The 11239-nt window shown below is 47.4% G+C and overlaps 6 protein-coding genes across 6 annotated transcripts; 3 read left to right on the forward strand and 3 right to left on the reverse strand.

Annotated features, from left to right (window-relative positions):
• Positions 1–243: 243 nt before the first annotated feature.
• Positions 244–2006, forward strand: N7478_006591 (putative C6 transcription factor; the record flags this gene model as incomplete). The annotated part of the gene is made up of 3 exons (XM_056922805.1): positions 244–303; positions 409–1128; positions 1188–2006. The coding sequence occupies 3 exons, from the start codon at positions 244–246 to the stop codon at positions 2004–2006; spliced, it is 1599 nt and encodes a 532-aa protein (XP_056780842.1).
• A 577-nt stretch (positions 2007–2583) lies between these two features.
• On the forward strand, positions 2584–3763 carry N7478_006592 (putative mitochondrial phosphate transporter Pic2; the record flags this gene model as incomplete). The annotated part of the gene is made up of 4 exons (XM_056922806.1): positions 2584–2674; positions 2818–3468; positions 3526–3649; positions 3712–3763. 4 exons carry the CDS (start codon positions 2584–2586, stop codon positions 3761–3763), a joined length of 918 nt encoding a protein of 305 aa, XP_056780843.1.
• Positions 3764–4160: 397 nt separating this feature from the next.
• N7478_006593 (uncharacterized protein) lies at positions 4161–5054 on the forward strand (the record flags this gene model as incomplete). The annotated part of the gene is made up of 2 exons (XM_056922807.1): positions 4161–4544; positions 4707–5054. 2 exons carry the CDS (start codon positions 4161–4163, stop codon positions 5052–5054), a joined length of 732 nt encoding a protein of 243 aa, XP_056780844.1.
• A 950-nt stretch (positions 5055–6004) lies between these two features.
• Positions 6005–7637, reverse strand: N7478_006594 (YagE family protein; the record flags this gene model as incomplete). The annotated part of the gene is made up of 2 exons (XM_056922808.1): positions 6005–6081; positions 6140–7637. The coding sequence occupies 2 exons, from the start codon at positions 7635–7637 to the stop codon at positions 6005–6007; spliced, it is 1575 nt and encodes a 524-aa protein (XP_056780845.1).
• Positions 7638–8074: 437 nt separating this feature from the next.
• On the reverse strand, positions 8075–9159 carry N7478_006595 (uncharacterized protein; the record flags this gene model as incomplete). Its single annotated transcript, XM_056922809.1, has 2 exons — positions 8075–8570; positions 8639–9159. The coding sequence occupies 2 exons, from the start codon at positions 9157–9159 to the stop codon at positions 8075–8077; spliced, it is 1017 nt and encodes a 338-aa protein (XP_056780846.1).
• Positions 9160–10109: 950 nt separating this feature from the next.
• On the reverse strand, positions 10110–10918 carry N7478_006596 (CTD kinase subunit gamma; the record flags this gene model as incomplete). The annotated part of the gene is made up of 2 exons (XM_056922810.1): positions 10110–10700; positions 10760–10918. The coding sequence occupies 2 exons, from the start codon at positions 10916–10918 to the stop codon at positions 10110–10112; spliced, it is 750 nt and encodes a 249-aa protein (XP_056780847.1).
• Positions 10919–11239: the final 321 nt, after the last annotated feature.

The raw sequence follows: 11239 nt of genomic DNA on the forward strand, positions 1-11239 counted from the left end.
TCTCACTCCTAATTCATGGGACCGCAGGTTCAAATTATACATCGGGTTTGTCCCCGTGTTTTCTCTACTGCTCCTGCAACTGGATTTAGACAAAGTTTAGGTTGTGCATGCGGCCCGATCAGCCGTGTCCTTCCTACTAAGTCCCACCGTTAACGGCGTGAACGGGAGCCCACCAAATCGCCGCCACCAAGTTTTCCCCGCACTGATAGGTACTACACCTGCACGGAGGGCTAAAATTAAACAATGGTGTATGGTGGCAAACCCAGCACCGGATGCCACTTGTGTCGCAAGAGAAAGATCAAGGTAAGACTAGTAAATGTGGCATCACTTGGACTAAGATCTAAGATGCTTGTTTACATTTTCCCTCCAAGTCTCAACTTGTTCATTATTTGCTAAGAAAATGTCTAGTGTGATGAGGCACGCCCTGGATGCCGCAACTGTGGAATCTATGGCCGGCCTTGCCCTGGCTATCGACCTGATGGGGTCTTTCGCAATGAGACCTGGAAGATTGAGCGCCAAGCAAAAAAAGTCATTCCTCCCCCATCTAATAGTCAAAGTGTGACGCCGGACTCTCAGTCGCCTATAATTTTTGACCGTCATGGTGGAATTCCGAGCAGCAGCAGCAGCAGCGGTTCTTCGTTATCGTTGATTTCTATGGCTGATTCGACCTGGCAAGAGCGTGCAGTATGCTATTTTTTCGATCAATACATAATTAATCCTGAGTTCGAAGATGGGATGGGTCACTTGGACTACTTACCTGGGTTATATACTCAGCTCAACCGGGGGAAGGCAACATCTCCCTGTCTCTCGTGGGCTATAGAGGCCACGGCCCTCATGGCTCTTGGTAATGTTTCAAAAGCCCCTCAACTTATAACGAGGGCACGTCGAGGATATGGCAAGGCTTTAAGTACCTTACGAGGTGCGTTGGATTCGCCTACTGAAGCCCTTCAGGATGAAACTTTTGCCTCTGTCGTTCTTCTATCATTATTTGAAGACGTCTCCGGTGAACGGAATGGGCTAAATAGTTCTCACACGGCTGGCTTTGAGTTCCTCATGAAACTTCGGGGCGAAGGCCAGCTCAATAATCGACAGGGTCGCGACATGTTTAACTTTGCCTATGCGCATACGGTATGCTAATTTACTCCTCTTTCACCCTCTCGTGACGATCAGTTCTAAATAAGCAGCAGTATGTCGAAGTCCTTGCACTAGGTGAGAAGCCTAGGGTTGATGTGGATTGGATCCTAGATCAATTGGATAGAGAAGATCCTATCCAGCGACTTATGCTTGCCACATCCAAACTCAGTCAGCTTTTCTTAGCTATGCAATCTACACCCAGTCCACCTAACGTTGATATTGTCAAAAAGTGGATTAGGTTGGGACAGGAGTGCGATTTCGAATTATCTCAATGGACGCTTCACTTGACCGATCGTTGGCTACCACTGGTAGTCTACTCCGCCCAAGGTGAGACCCTGATCACATATAACCGAATTTCGAATTGTGTGGTCTGGAACTATTACCGTGCTGCACGTGTTATGTTACAACAACTCCTTCTCAGCCTCAATCGAACCCTCTCCATCGTTATAATGAAAGAAAAGCGACCAGGCGATCCCCTTACTACCAAGTCTACGCCCGAAGAGACCAGTTTGCGAGCACTCGTCAAAGAAATGACTGCCGATGTGTGCCGTAGTATCCCGTTTGCCATGGCCGATGTGGATACCATGGGCCGACCAACTATACCGGGCAAGATAGAGAGGCCCGTCCGAGCCGCTCAGAGTTACGGATTGATCTGGCCGTACTGGTATATTCTTTCATGTGGTATGCCTACGCCACACCAGGTGAATCTCATTCGCACCGTATTATTTCGGATTGGAACTACACAAGGGATCAATCTTGCCTTGATTTTAGCACGGGAGGCTCAGCGAATGCATAGTGATGCAAATTCCTTCCAGGATCCTCCCCCTCATATTGGTGGTGCTGTTGAGTCAAGCCCTGAAATGTTGTTTTGAGGGGAAGTAAATTTATGTGGGCTTTGGCGTCACAATCATCTTATGTACATAACTTGGTCCAACATGTATAAAATGCACTAGAATTATGAATAATAACATTTTCCGCTTTTGATACAAGCGGCACCAACCGGATATCATGACGTCATGGCGCTTATAGTCTTGATTGTGAGTTTATGGTTTGTTCATCATAGGGAGCTTCGTAGGACTAGACATGGTTTACTAAAAACGCATGTATATTGTTCCGTAGAAGCCTCAGGTACATTATCTACGTATATTTACCTTACATATACGTAGATTTTAGACCAGGGGAACAGGTGATCTGATCATCCTAAAGCTTCTGTACATGATCGGCGATCGAGGTGGTACTGATAAGACCCATCTTGCCGGTCTAACCGTTCCCGTCGCCCCAGTGCACAGTGGGCTGGGGGAATAACAAGCTGTGCATTGGGCACTCTGACGACATTCCACCAAGCTTTCCCCTCTCAGTCTGGATATTTCTTATCTTTGAATTGTGCATCTTTCAGCTTCTTGAATTTTAGTTTCTGTCCACTCTCCTCTCTTCACTTTTTACGCGACAATGGCCCAACAAGAACGCAAGCTTCCCTTTGGGAAGATCGAGCCCAACTCCGCCAAGTACTTCTACAGCTGCGCTTTGGGTGGTATCACCGGTATGATGCGCCATGTTTCTTCCCTGTCAGCTCCTTTGAAAATAAAAAAATACTAATGAATTTTCTCGCCTGTCTCTAGCTTGTGGTAGGTAAAATCAGTTGCATGATATACTTCCAGCCTATTTAACTGTTTAATCTATCAGGGCCCACCCACACCGCAGTCACACCTTTAGATCTCGTCAAGTGCCGTCGCCAAGTCGATCCAAAGATCTACACCTCGAACATACAGGCATGGCGCAGCATCTTCGCTAAGGAGGGCCTGCGCGGCGTGTTGTTCGGCTGGTCGCCGACCTTCATAGGATACTCGATGCAGGGTGCCGGAAAGTACGGTCTCTATGAGTACTTCAAATATCTTTATGGCGATCAGTTGTTCCCAGAAAGCAATCGTACCCTCGTCTTCCTGGGAGCTAGTGCTTCGGCTGAGTTCTTCGCCGACATGGCTCTCTGCCCGATGGAGGCCATCAAGGTCCGCATGCAGACCACCTTACCACCATATGCCAACAACCTACGCGAGGGCTGGAGTCGCATTGTTGCGAAGGAGGGCTTTTCCGGCCTTTACAAGGGCTTGTATCCGCTTTGGGCGCGTCAGATCCCTTACACCATGACCAAGTTCGCGACTTTTGAGGAGACTGTCAAGATGATCTACCAGACCATGGGTAAGCCTAAGGAGGAGTATAGCCAGTTGACTCAAACTGGTGTCAGTTTCGCGGGTGGCTATATCGCTGGTATATTCTGTGCGATTGTTAGTCACCCAGCTGATGTTATGGTGAGCAAGTTGAATGCCGATCGGAAAGGTAAGTTTTTGTCTGTTGTATCTGCAGGTCATCTGAGGAGGCTAATGGTTCTTGTAGCTGGCGAGGGTGCCATGACTGCCGTATCTAGGATTTATGGCAACATTGGATTCTCTGGGTTGTGGAATGGATTGCCCGTCCGTATTGTGATGCTGGGCACATTGACAGGATTCCAATGGTTGATGTATGTTTTTTTCAGCTCTTCCCTGCGCTCACAAGCACTTCTACTAACATTTTATGATTTAGTTATGACTCATTCAAGGTGTTCCTGGGCCTGCCCACCACTGGTGGACACTAACTTAAGGATGATTAAGTAGCTTAAGTAGATGTTCATGATAGTCAATATACTATTCACCGCCTTTTATTATCCTGGCAGAATGTCGAGTGCGCCGCGACTCCCTGTATCCGCTCCTTGAAACACAACCAAGGTCTCTTTCAATTCAGTACCTACCCTAATTGACCGTCTCATATATTATTTACTACTGGCATCCAGAGTTCGTACAGATATAGCTATCGTCTCTCAATCTGCCCCACCTCATTCACCACCCATTATCTCCAACCTCACTTCACCCATCCGAATACACCTCATTCACACAGGCCGGCCCCAAGAGGACCGACCGATCTACAAAGAATCCTAAAACTCCCGCTGCAAAAATCATAAAACTTAACAAGCGCCTCCTTCCCACATTTTCACAATGGAGAAAACGACAACACAAAGTATCCGGATCGCCAATCCCCCCAGCGTCGAGATCGCCTATAAACGCAAATGCATTGCGCTGAAGAAACGACTCGCCGAAATCGAGGCTGAGAACGATATTATGCGCACCCGCAACCGCCGCGGTCTCCATTATATCCAAAAGATGCGTCTCGAATCCTGCATGCTCTTAGAACGCCTCGCAAAAGTCACCGCCATGGGCGACGAAGCCCAGTCCGGCGCCGCAGACCCCGAACTCCGTGCTCGGGCCGCAGCAATGATGTCGAGCGCAACCTCATTGAACGGTCTCGGACCAGATCAGACAGCAAACGGCGGATATCTCGAGGACGAGACAGAGGGAAGCTCCGACGAGCAGCCAAGAACAGTAAGTAGCCTAGACAAGCTATATATCCGTTTGGTCTCTACTTTCCCGAGGTTCTCCGCATGACACCACACTACACTCGCATCTATTTCTCTTCCGGAATATCGAAAACATCACAGCTCAATCCCTGACGAAACATAGCACTAACTTAGTTTTGCGAACCAGCCTGAAGAACGCCCACTCCGAGTTAAACGCTCTCGCAAATCCAATCTGCCTGCTGATGGTGAAGGCGGCGACGATGACCAGCAAGGCCATGATGGTGCTGACCCTGCAGACATGGATGGATTGCCCCGCCTTGCGCCTGCCCCGAACCAGCAGGAGCTTACCTCTTCCTTCCGTGTTCAGGGTGGTAGCAATGGTGAGACCCAGGAAGGCGAGCAAACGCCGCGCAGTCAGGATAATCGCGAGGGACAGTCTGAGGGTGCCCAGGCGGGTGATGCTGTTGAGGCAGGTCCGGACTCCGGGACTACCCCGATGGATATGGATACGGCAGAACCCAAGAGTGAGGAATAATGATTATATCCCCCTCTCTCTTCGTGTTTTTTTGTTTGAGGTTTGCAGTTTTTTTGTATTTTCGATATTTGGGTGGAATGGAGTTGTGTAATATGGATCCAATGGATGGTATATTGGAACCTTGGAAGAATCTATGTCCTCTTTCTCTCTTTTTTTCTCCCCTGCTCTCCTTTCAGTGACTTTATGGTGGTCAGGTCTGTTTCCCCTGTCAACAGCCCCAATATGTAGCTTTGGTATCAGCCGCTTAATCGATTCATCCTCCGGGGCTCTCTGATCTCGATTTTTTCGTCTGTCTCTTCTTACATTCCCATGTCAATTAATAGACCCTATGAATAAGCCCAGGTGATGATATCTAGACAATTAATGGCAGGGCATGCAATTTACAACAAGAAAAAGCTGTATGGAACTTTCACGGTTTTCATTCGTAACTAAAATCCTATCTAAATACGAGGTAACAGATAAGTTAAACAGCTACTGAAAGTTCATCTTGAGACAGTGCCATCGTGACTGAAATCATGGCGTTGACCGATATCCATACATTTGAGGTATTAACAAGAATGATCCGTACATAAACCAGGAATGGCTTGCACCGGAACCCCATTCCATTGCAAATTTGCGAACCCAGGCCAACTCCGATCCCCGTAAAAAAGACAGTAATAGATTAGATAGCATGTGCGGGGTTTCATCTTTCTGTACAGCGAGCACGCATTCAGAAGAGCTTCGGCGGAAAAAGAAAAAAAATGAAATAAGACGGTAAGCAGAAATCCTACCAGGCTGTGAATAAACTATGGTTAAAAACACAAGAATATTGCTTTTCCCATAGCCTTGGATTGTATCATGCAAGGTATCACGTTCAAGGTATCAGACGTCGGGTGAATGACTCGATATTCTGGCTTGCTCTCTCTGTTAATCTGGGCTGGTGTCTGTCGAGAATTATGCAGCATGAGAACTCAATCCACGCCGGCGTAAAGATCAACGACAATATTGATAGCGGCAACAAGGATCTCTGCGGCGATCAAGACAATAACTATGATCTAATTAGCAAGATTCCTGGGTAATATGATCAGCGAGGAGGAATGACGTACCAATCCATTCAAGGTATTCACCATGACGATGTGTCAATTGATCCTTCAGTACAGCAAGAAGATCGGCAATGACATCAAGTCGTTCAGTAAGTAGACTAACTCTTTGGTCCATTTCAAGGTAGCTTCGAACAGCTTGGTACACAGGCTCCAGCTGGGGTTCTGCCCAGAAAAGCTCTGGGCTGTCTAGAACAGAACCTTGAAGATGGATGTTGATTCGCAGGATAAATAACTCTCCAATCTGCATGTTGATTTGTTTTCGTGTCAAGTTGACACTACCGGTCTGCGCAATCTGAGCGGGTAATGGAGCCGTATCTGAAATGGTTTCCGAAACAAGGTCCTCAAACAGAGAGGTTTTGACCGATTGAGCGAGAGCATGTGAGATTGCCAACTTGATCATATGGTTGCGCGGGTCGCGGAGGGAGATGAAATCGTTGTATATCCTAGCCTGGTATTCGCGTGCATAGTAGAAGTTGAAGTTCTCAACCTGAGTATCGTCCGGGCTCAATATAGAGGAGGCGAATTTTGATATGTCGGATAAGAAGCGCGATTCTTGTGAAGGCGTCATACCCCATATGACAACAGTACCATAGTCAAACAGGAAAACTTCAGGTCTGTGGATCGTGGTATCAATATGGAATTGCTCATCCGCAGGTGATGTAACGATTGCTTGTTCTGTGTTGTCGCTGGTATGAGCAGTTGCGTCCTCTCGAAAATCCATGAAATCTTCTCTTCGGGACTTCGTGTTATCCTCCACCTCCACAGCACTGTCCGAATATCTGCGCTCACTGGTTCTCCTTTCATGATGCCCATTGTTTCCGGAGTTGGGGAATCTGGCTTGTTGTTGCTTTTCTTCGTATTGATAGTCGAAGCCGGAATAGACACATTCGTCATAGAGTTTAGGATTGGCCCCGCGAGTCTTTGCCCTAGACTTCAGAAATTTGATGACTCCTTCCAAGCGATATGAGTTGGCAGTGCAATATGCAGTCACCCGAGGAATGCGGTCACGGTCGGCCTTGCCCAATCGAGCAGCGTGGCTTCGCGCGGCCGGTTCTTTGATACGAGTGATCTGTGAATAGACATCGCGCGGATTTTCTCCGTCAGTTTCTTCCTCATCTTCCGCAGTAATAGGGTCTGGTAATAATTTCAATTTCTGGGCCTTCTTGGTCGTACGTTGTGGTCCAATCTTCGGGGCGCTGGCGATGTTCTGCGTCGTACTCAATGGAGCCATATGACTATTGCGTCGTCGGAGCTTGCTGTTCAATGCCGACAGCATAGGCTGGCTAGAAGGCCGAGGAGAGCCACCTTGCGCATTGACACTTTGCACTGGAGGAGAGCTGGCCTGTAGAGGGCGAAAGGTGGGATCCGCGGAGGTGCCGCCATAAGTACTGATTGTCGTGAGAGGGTTAAATGACACCGACCGCGACGTCCGACTCGCCCGCGGGGACGCCGGGTTTTGCTGGTTGTGCAACAAGGGGGTTTCTTCTGCAGTAGACGCCATGGCCAAAGAACAGGCGACTCCGCTTGGGAGAGAATGGGTGGAAAGACGCTGGAAAAATCAAGGTTGAAGCTTCGAAGGACGGAGCTCCGCACGTGCGGTCCCCACCTTATTAATCGTTGCGATCTGCATGGACGTTGGGCAAGTCCGCTCAACCGGGAAGGTATAGGGAATTGGATTGCTATAAAAGTCTATACGTGAATCAATTTGATCCAATTCTTATATATATTTGAAGAATTCTGGGACGAAATATTTTATCTTCCACTGAGATGCACATTTTTCGCTGCATTTTCTACGCAGAACTGGTGATAACCTCAGTGTACTGAGAATCGCACCAGGCAAGTTGCAGTTTAATTAACTTGAGTCATGATATTTGACAGAACGTCAATGAACATCCCGAAGTCGCTATGAATATTTAAACAATGACAATTTTACAAATTTCACCGGCGCACAAATCCTGAAGGACCGCCTGCCGTCCTTCGCAGTCCATTGACATACCCAGTGCTCCGCTTTCTATTCAGCCAATTATCCTTGACATTCAGCCCAGTCTTTGAAGCTTTGGGAGGCAAGGCGGGCCTGGAATTCTTCTTCACAGATGGTGCATCGAGAACTCGAATGGTAACATCGCCAGCCCGAACGTCCTTGGGCGCCTTTTCGGTCTTGTCAAGGAATCGCAACTTGTTTGGCTTGGTGCGTACAGATGAATCATCTGCCAGTGGAGAGGGAAGTCGAAGAACAGGCTCGGCATTCAAAATGTCATCGGGGAGCAATGCGGGGAGAGCACTTCGGCTTGCGTCTTGTGTGCTCGAGCCCTGAAGAGTTGCTGTGCTTTCAGAAAGGTCGTCGCTAGGGGCAGCTTCCTTGGCCTTTGGCTTTGCTTGCAATTTCCGGCGCTCGTCTATTCTTCTCCGCTTGTCCTTCTTCACTTGTTCCTCTCTGTGTAGGCGTTGGTAAGAAAACGACCTTGCGGGAAAGCCCGAGTCAGATAAGGAATCTATACTTACAATTTCTTTAACTTTTCTTGTTTCTTTGCTTGCTCCTTGATCTTCAAGAGTTGTGCAGAATTGTCGATTGTCTCTGGCGCATCGTCGCTGTCGCTGTCACTCTCCTCATCCTGGTTGGGTGCTTGAGGGATCTCCTCCGGCTGGATCTCTGGTGTCTCAGGCTCCTCGCTTCCGAATCGAAAGTGCGCTTTGGGTTCAGAGTCTGCGGATTTCTTCTCGCCAGCGGCTGGGATCTTGGGAGATTCGGATTCTTCGCCGTCACTCTCTGCAGCCTTGAGGCTATTTTGCTTTCGTCGCTTGGTCTGCTGTTCATCACTTGGTGCCTTGCGCTTTCCTTGCTTCTTTACACCATTCGTCTTTGGGGCCTCGGAAGTGTCTTTAGACGCAGCAGGTCCTTGTCGAGTGGAGTTCGCCATTTCTGATGTGATTGCGGCGGAGGTGCCAGCAGGATCTGTAGAACTCTCTTGAGAATCCGATCGCGTGAAGAGACCCTTAGCCGCAGTGACTATATTCGAGAACATAGAGGGACTGTGAAAACCAATAAAAAAAGAGTACAGGCCCGAACGTGGGAGACTTTGCTGTGTCGAGCTGCTGCGGGATGCGACTACAAAAAAAATAGTTAATCGGCCTTAGGATTTCCCGAGATCCATGGCTGATAAGGAAGTCATGTGACCTATACTGGATAACAGCAAGTGGAGATGTTTGCGCCACCCGTGGACATCTAGTTACAATGAACAGCCAAAGATAAAGGTGAATTAAAAAATATTTGTTTGATAAGTTTTATATTACTTTATCTCTAGTTTAGACCCTTTCATTGGGAATATCAGGTGTAGGATGCATCTATTAAAGCTACCTACTAAATAATAAAAGCTTGGCACCGCCTATAAATGTAGCCCGGAGGTATCTATATATTTTGACATAGTATTACAGTAGTAGTATCGCCTCCGAGTCGATCCATATTTTTCAACCTTCGAATTGACCAACATACTAGTAGTATTTCCAAGTTGGTGAAACCTCACTTCATTTTCATTAAATCGCGCGAATTTATCGCAAGATACCTAGTATACATAGATGAATACTCAAGCATTGTTAGAAAGTTCAAAATTGTTCGATTATATGCGATGTTTCAACATTTGAAGCAATCCATAGCATGCAACATTGAACCATTAGAGCGCAAACATCTGGGGTTGGGTCCATTACTCTTTTGTACTTTAAGTAATCTTTCCACAAGAGATATTAGATTTGGCAAAGCCAGGATATACTATATTGATTGCTCATAAGAATTCTCAAGATGTTTCTGCGGAGGACGCACTGTTGGTATCTCAAAATGTCCTTGATCCAAACACCCAAGCCTGATGCTGAACAACCCGAAAGGCAAAACACGCCGTGCCATGCAAGAAACGCCAACCAAACCAAATGCATCATAATCATAACCGCAAAGCAGCAAGCACTATATAGGGGAAATGGCTCATCAGGAAGCCGGGGCGTACTCTCGCTCATTTTGTCTCAACAAAGCCTCGCCGCAAAGACGACGTTCTTCAGCCTCCTCCCTGGCATTAAGAAAATCATCCTCGCCAATGTCACTGACTTCATCGTAGAACCTCTGACACTCCTCAATGTCGTCACCAGTGACGGCCCACATACTTTCTCGAAGACGTTTGTTACGTTCACGATCTTCCTCAATTCGCTGCTCGATCTGGCGCTTGTCGAGACGTACGGATGATTTGGGGTGTGGCGTTCCAGCCTTGGATTGAGCGCTATCGTCATTTCCATCTTCTTGTTCATCTAGATGTTCGTGGTGTGAGTCACGGTCTTTGAGGGCGGCGTCGATCTCTGCGACAGTATCGGCGGAAAGAATTTCTTTCGTTTGAAGACTACCGAGAACTCGCCGCACATGCTTGACATTGGCGGCACCAGTTCCGTCGGGAGGAACGACCGCATCAACCACACGAAGAATATCGCGCTGCATCATTCTCACGTAGGGAAGGTGGTCTTCCTTGGTGGCCATCTCGCAGAAGTGTTCGATGAAGGACATTATATTCGCTCGGGTGTTCATATTATTCTGTAGTGGTAAGATTAGCACAACTTATATATCCATTGGTATCATTGGAACAAGCGTACCCTTTCAATTTGTTCTAAAATGCAAGAATGAAGGTCCTCATCCAGATCGCGGTATTTGAGGGCATAATGGGCGGCTTTTTGTGAGGATGTAACTGATGCGCTCAGGTGTTGTAATTGAGTTGTGAAGCGCATGCGCACTTCAAAAGGATCGACCATCATCTTGGAATCTGGGTTCCCCTTGGGAAAAGCAACTTTCAAAAGAAAAATGATGAGGTTGTCATTTCGCGAACTTGGTGATATCGGGGATCATCGCGGAGGGCGGGCGGTAGGCACCAGCAGAATAGCAGCTGCACGGAATTTAAGGTAGAAGCAAGAAATGGCCCATTTGCCACGACCTTGATCAGGGAATTTTGGAAATTATGCAGATTTCATCTATCTACGTAGGATGGAGGAATCAATTAAAACACTTAAAATTCGGATATTCTATAATTGAAACGACCGGTTTATCACTATTTACAAATGCATGACTTGAATCAAATA

This window comes from Penicillium angulare, assembly GCF_028827245.1.
Source record: "Penicillium angulare strain IBT 27051 chromosome Unknown utg000004l_segment0_segment0, whole genome shotgun sequence".
NCBI lineage: Eukaryota > Fungi > Ascomycota > Eurotiomycetes > Eurotiales > Aspergillaceae > Penicillium > Penicillium angulare.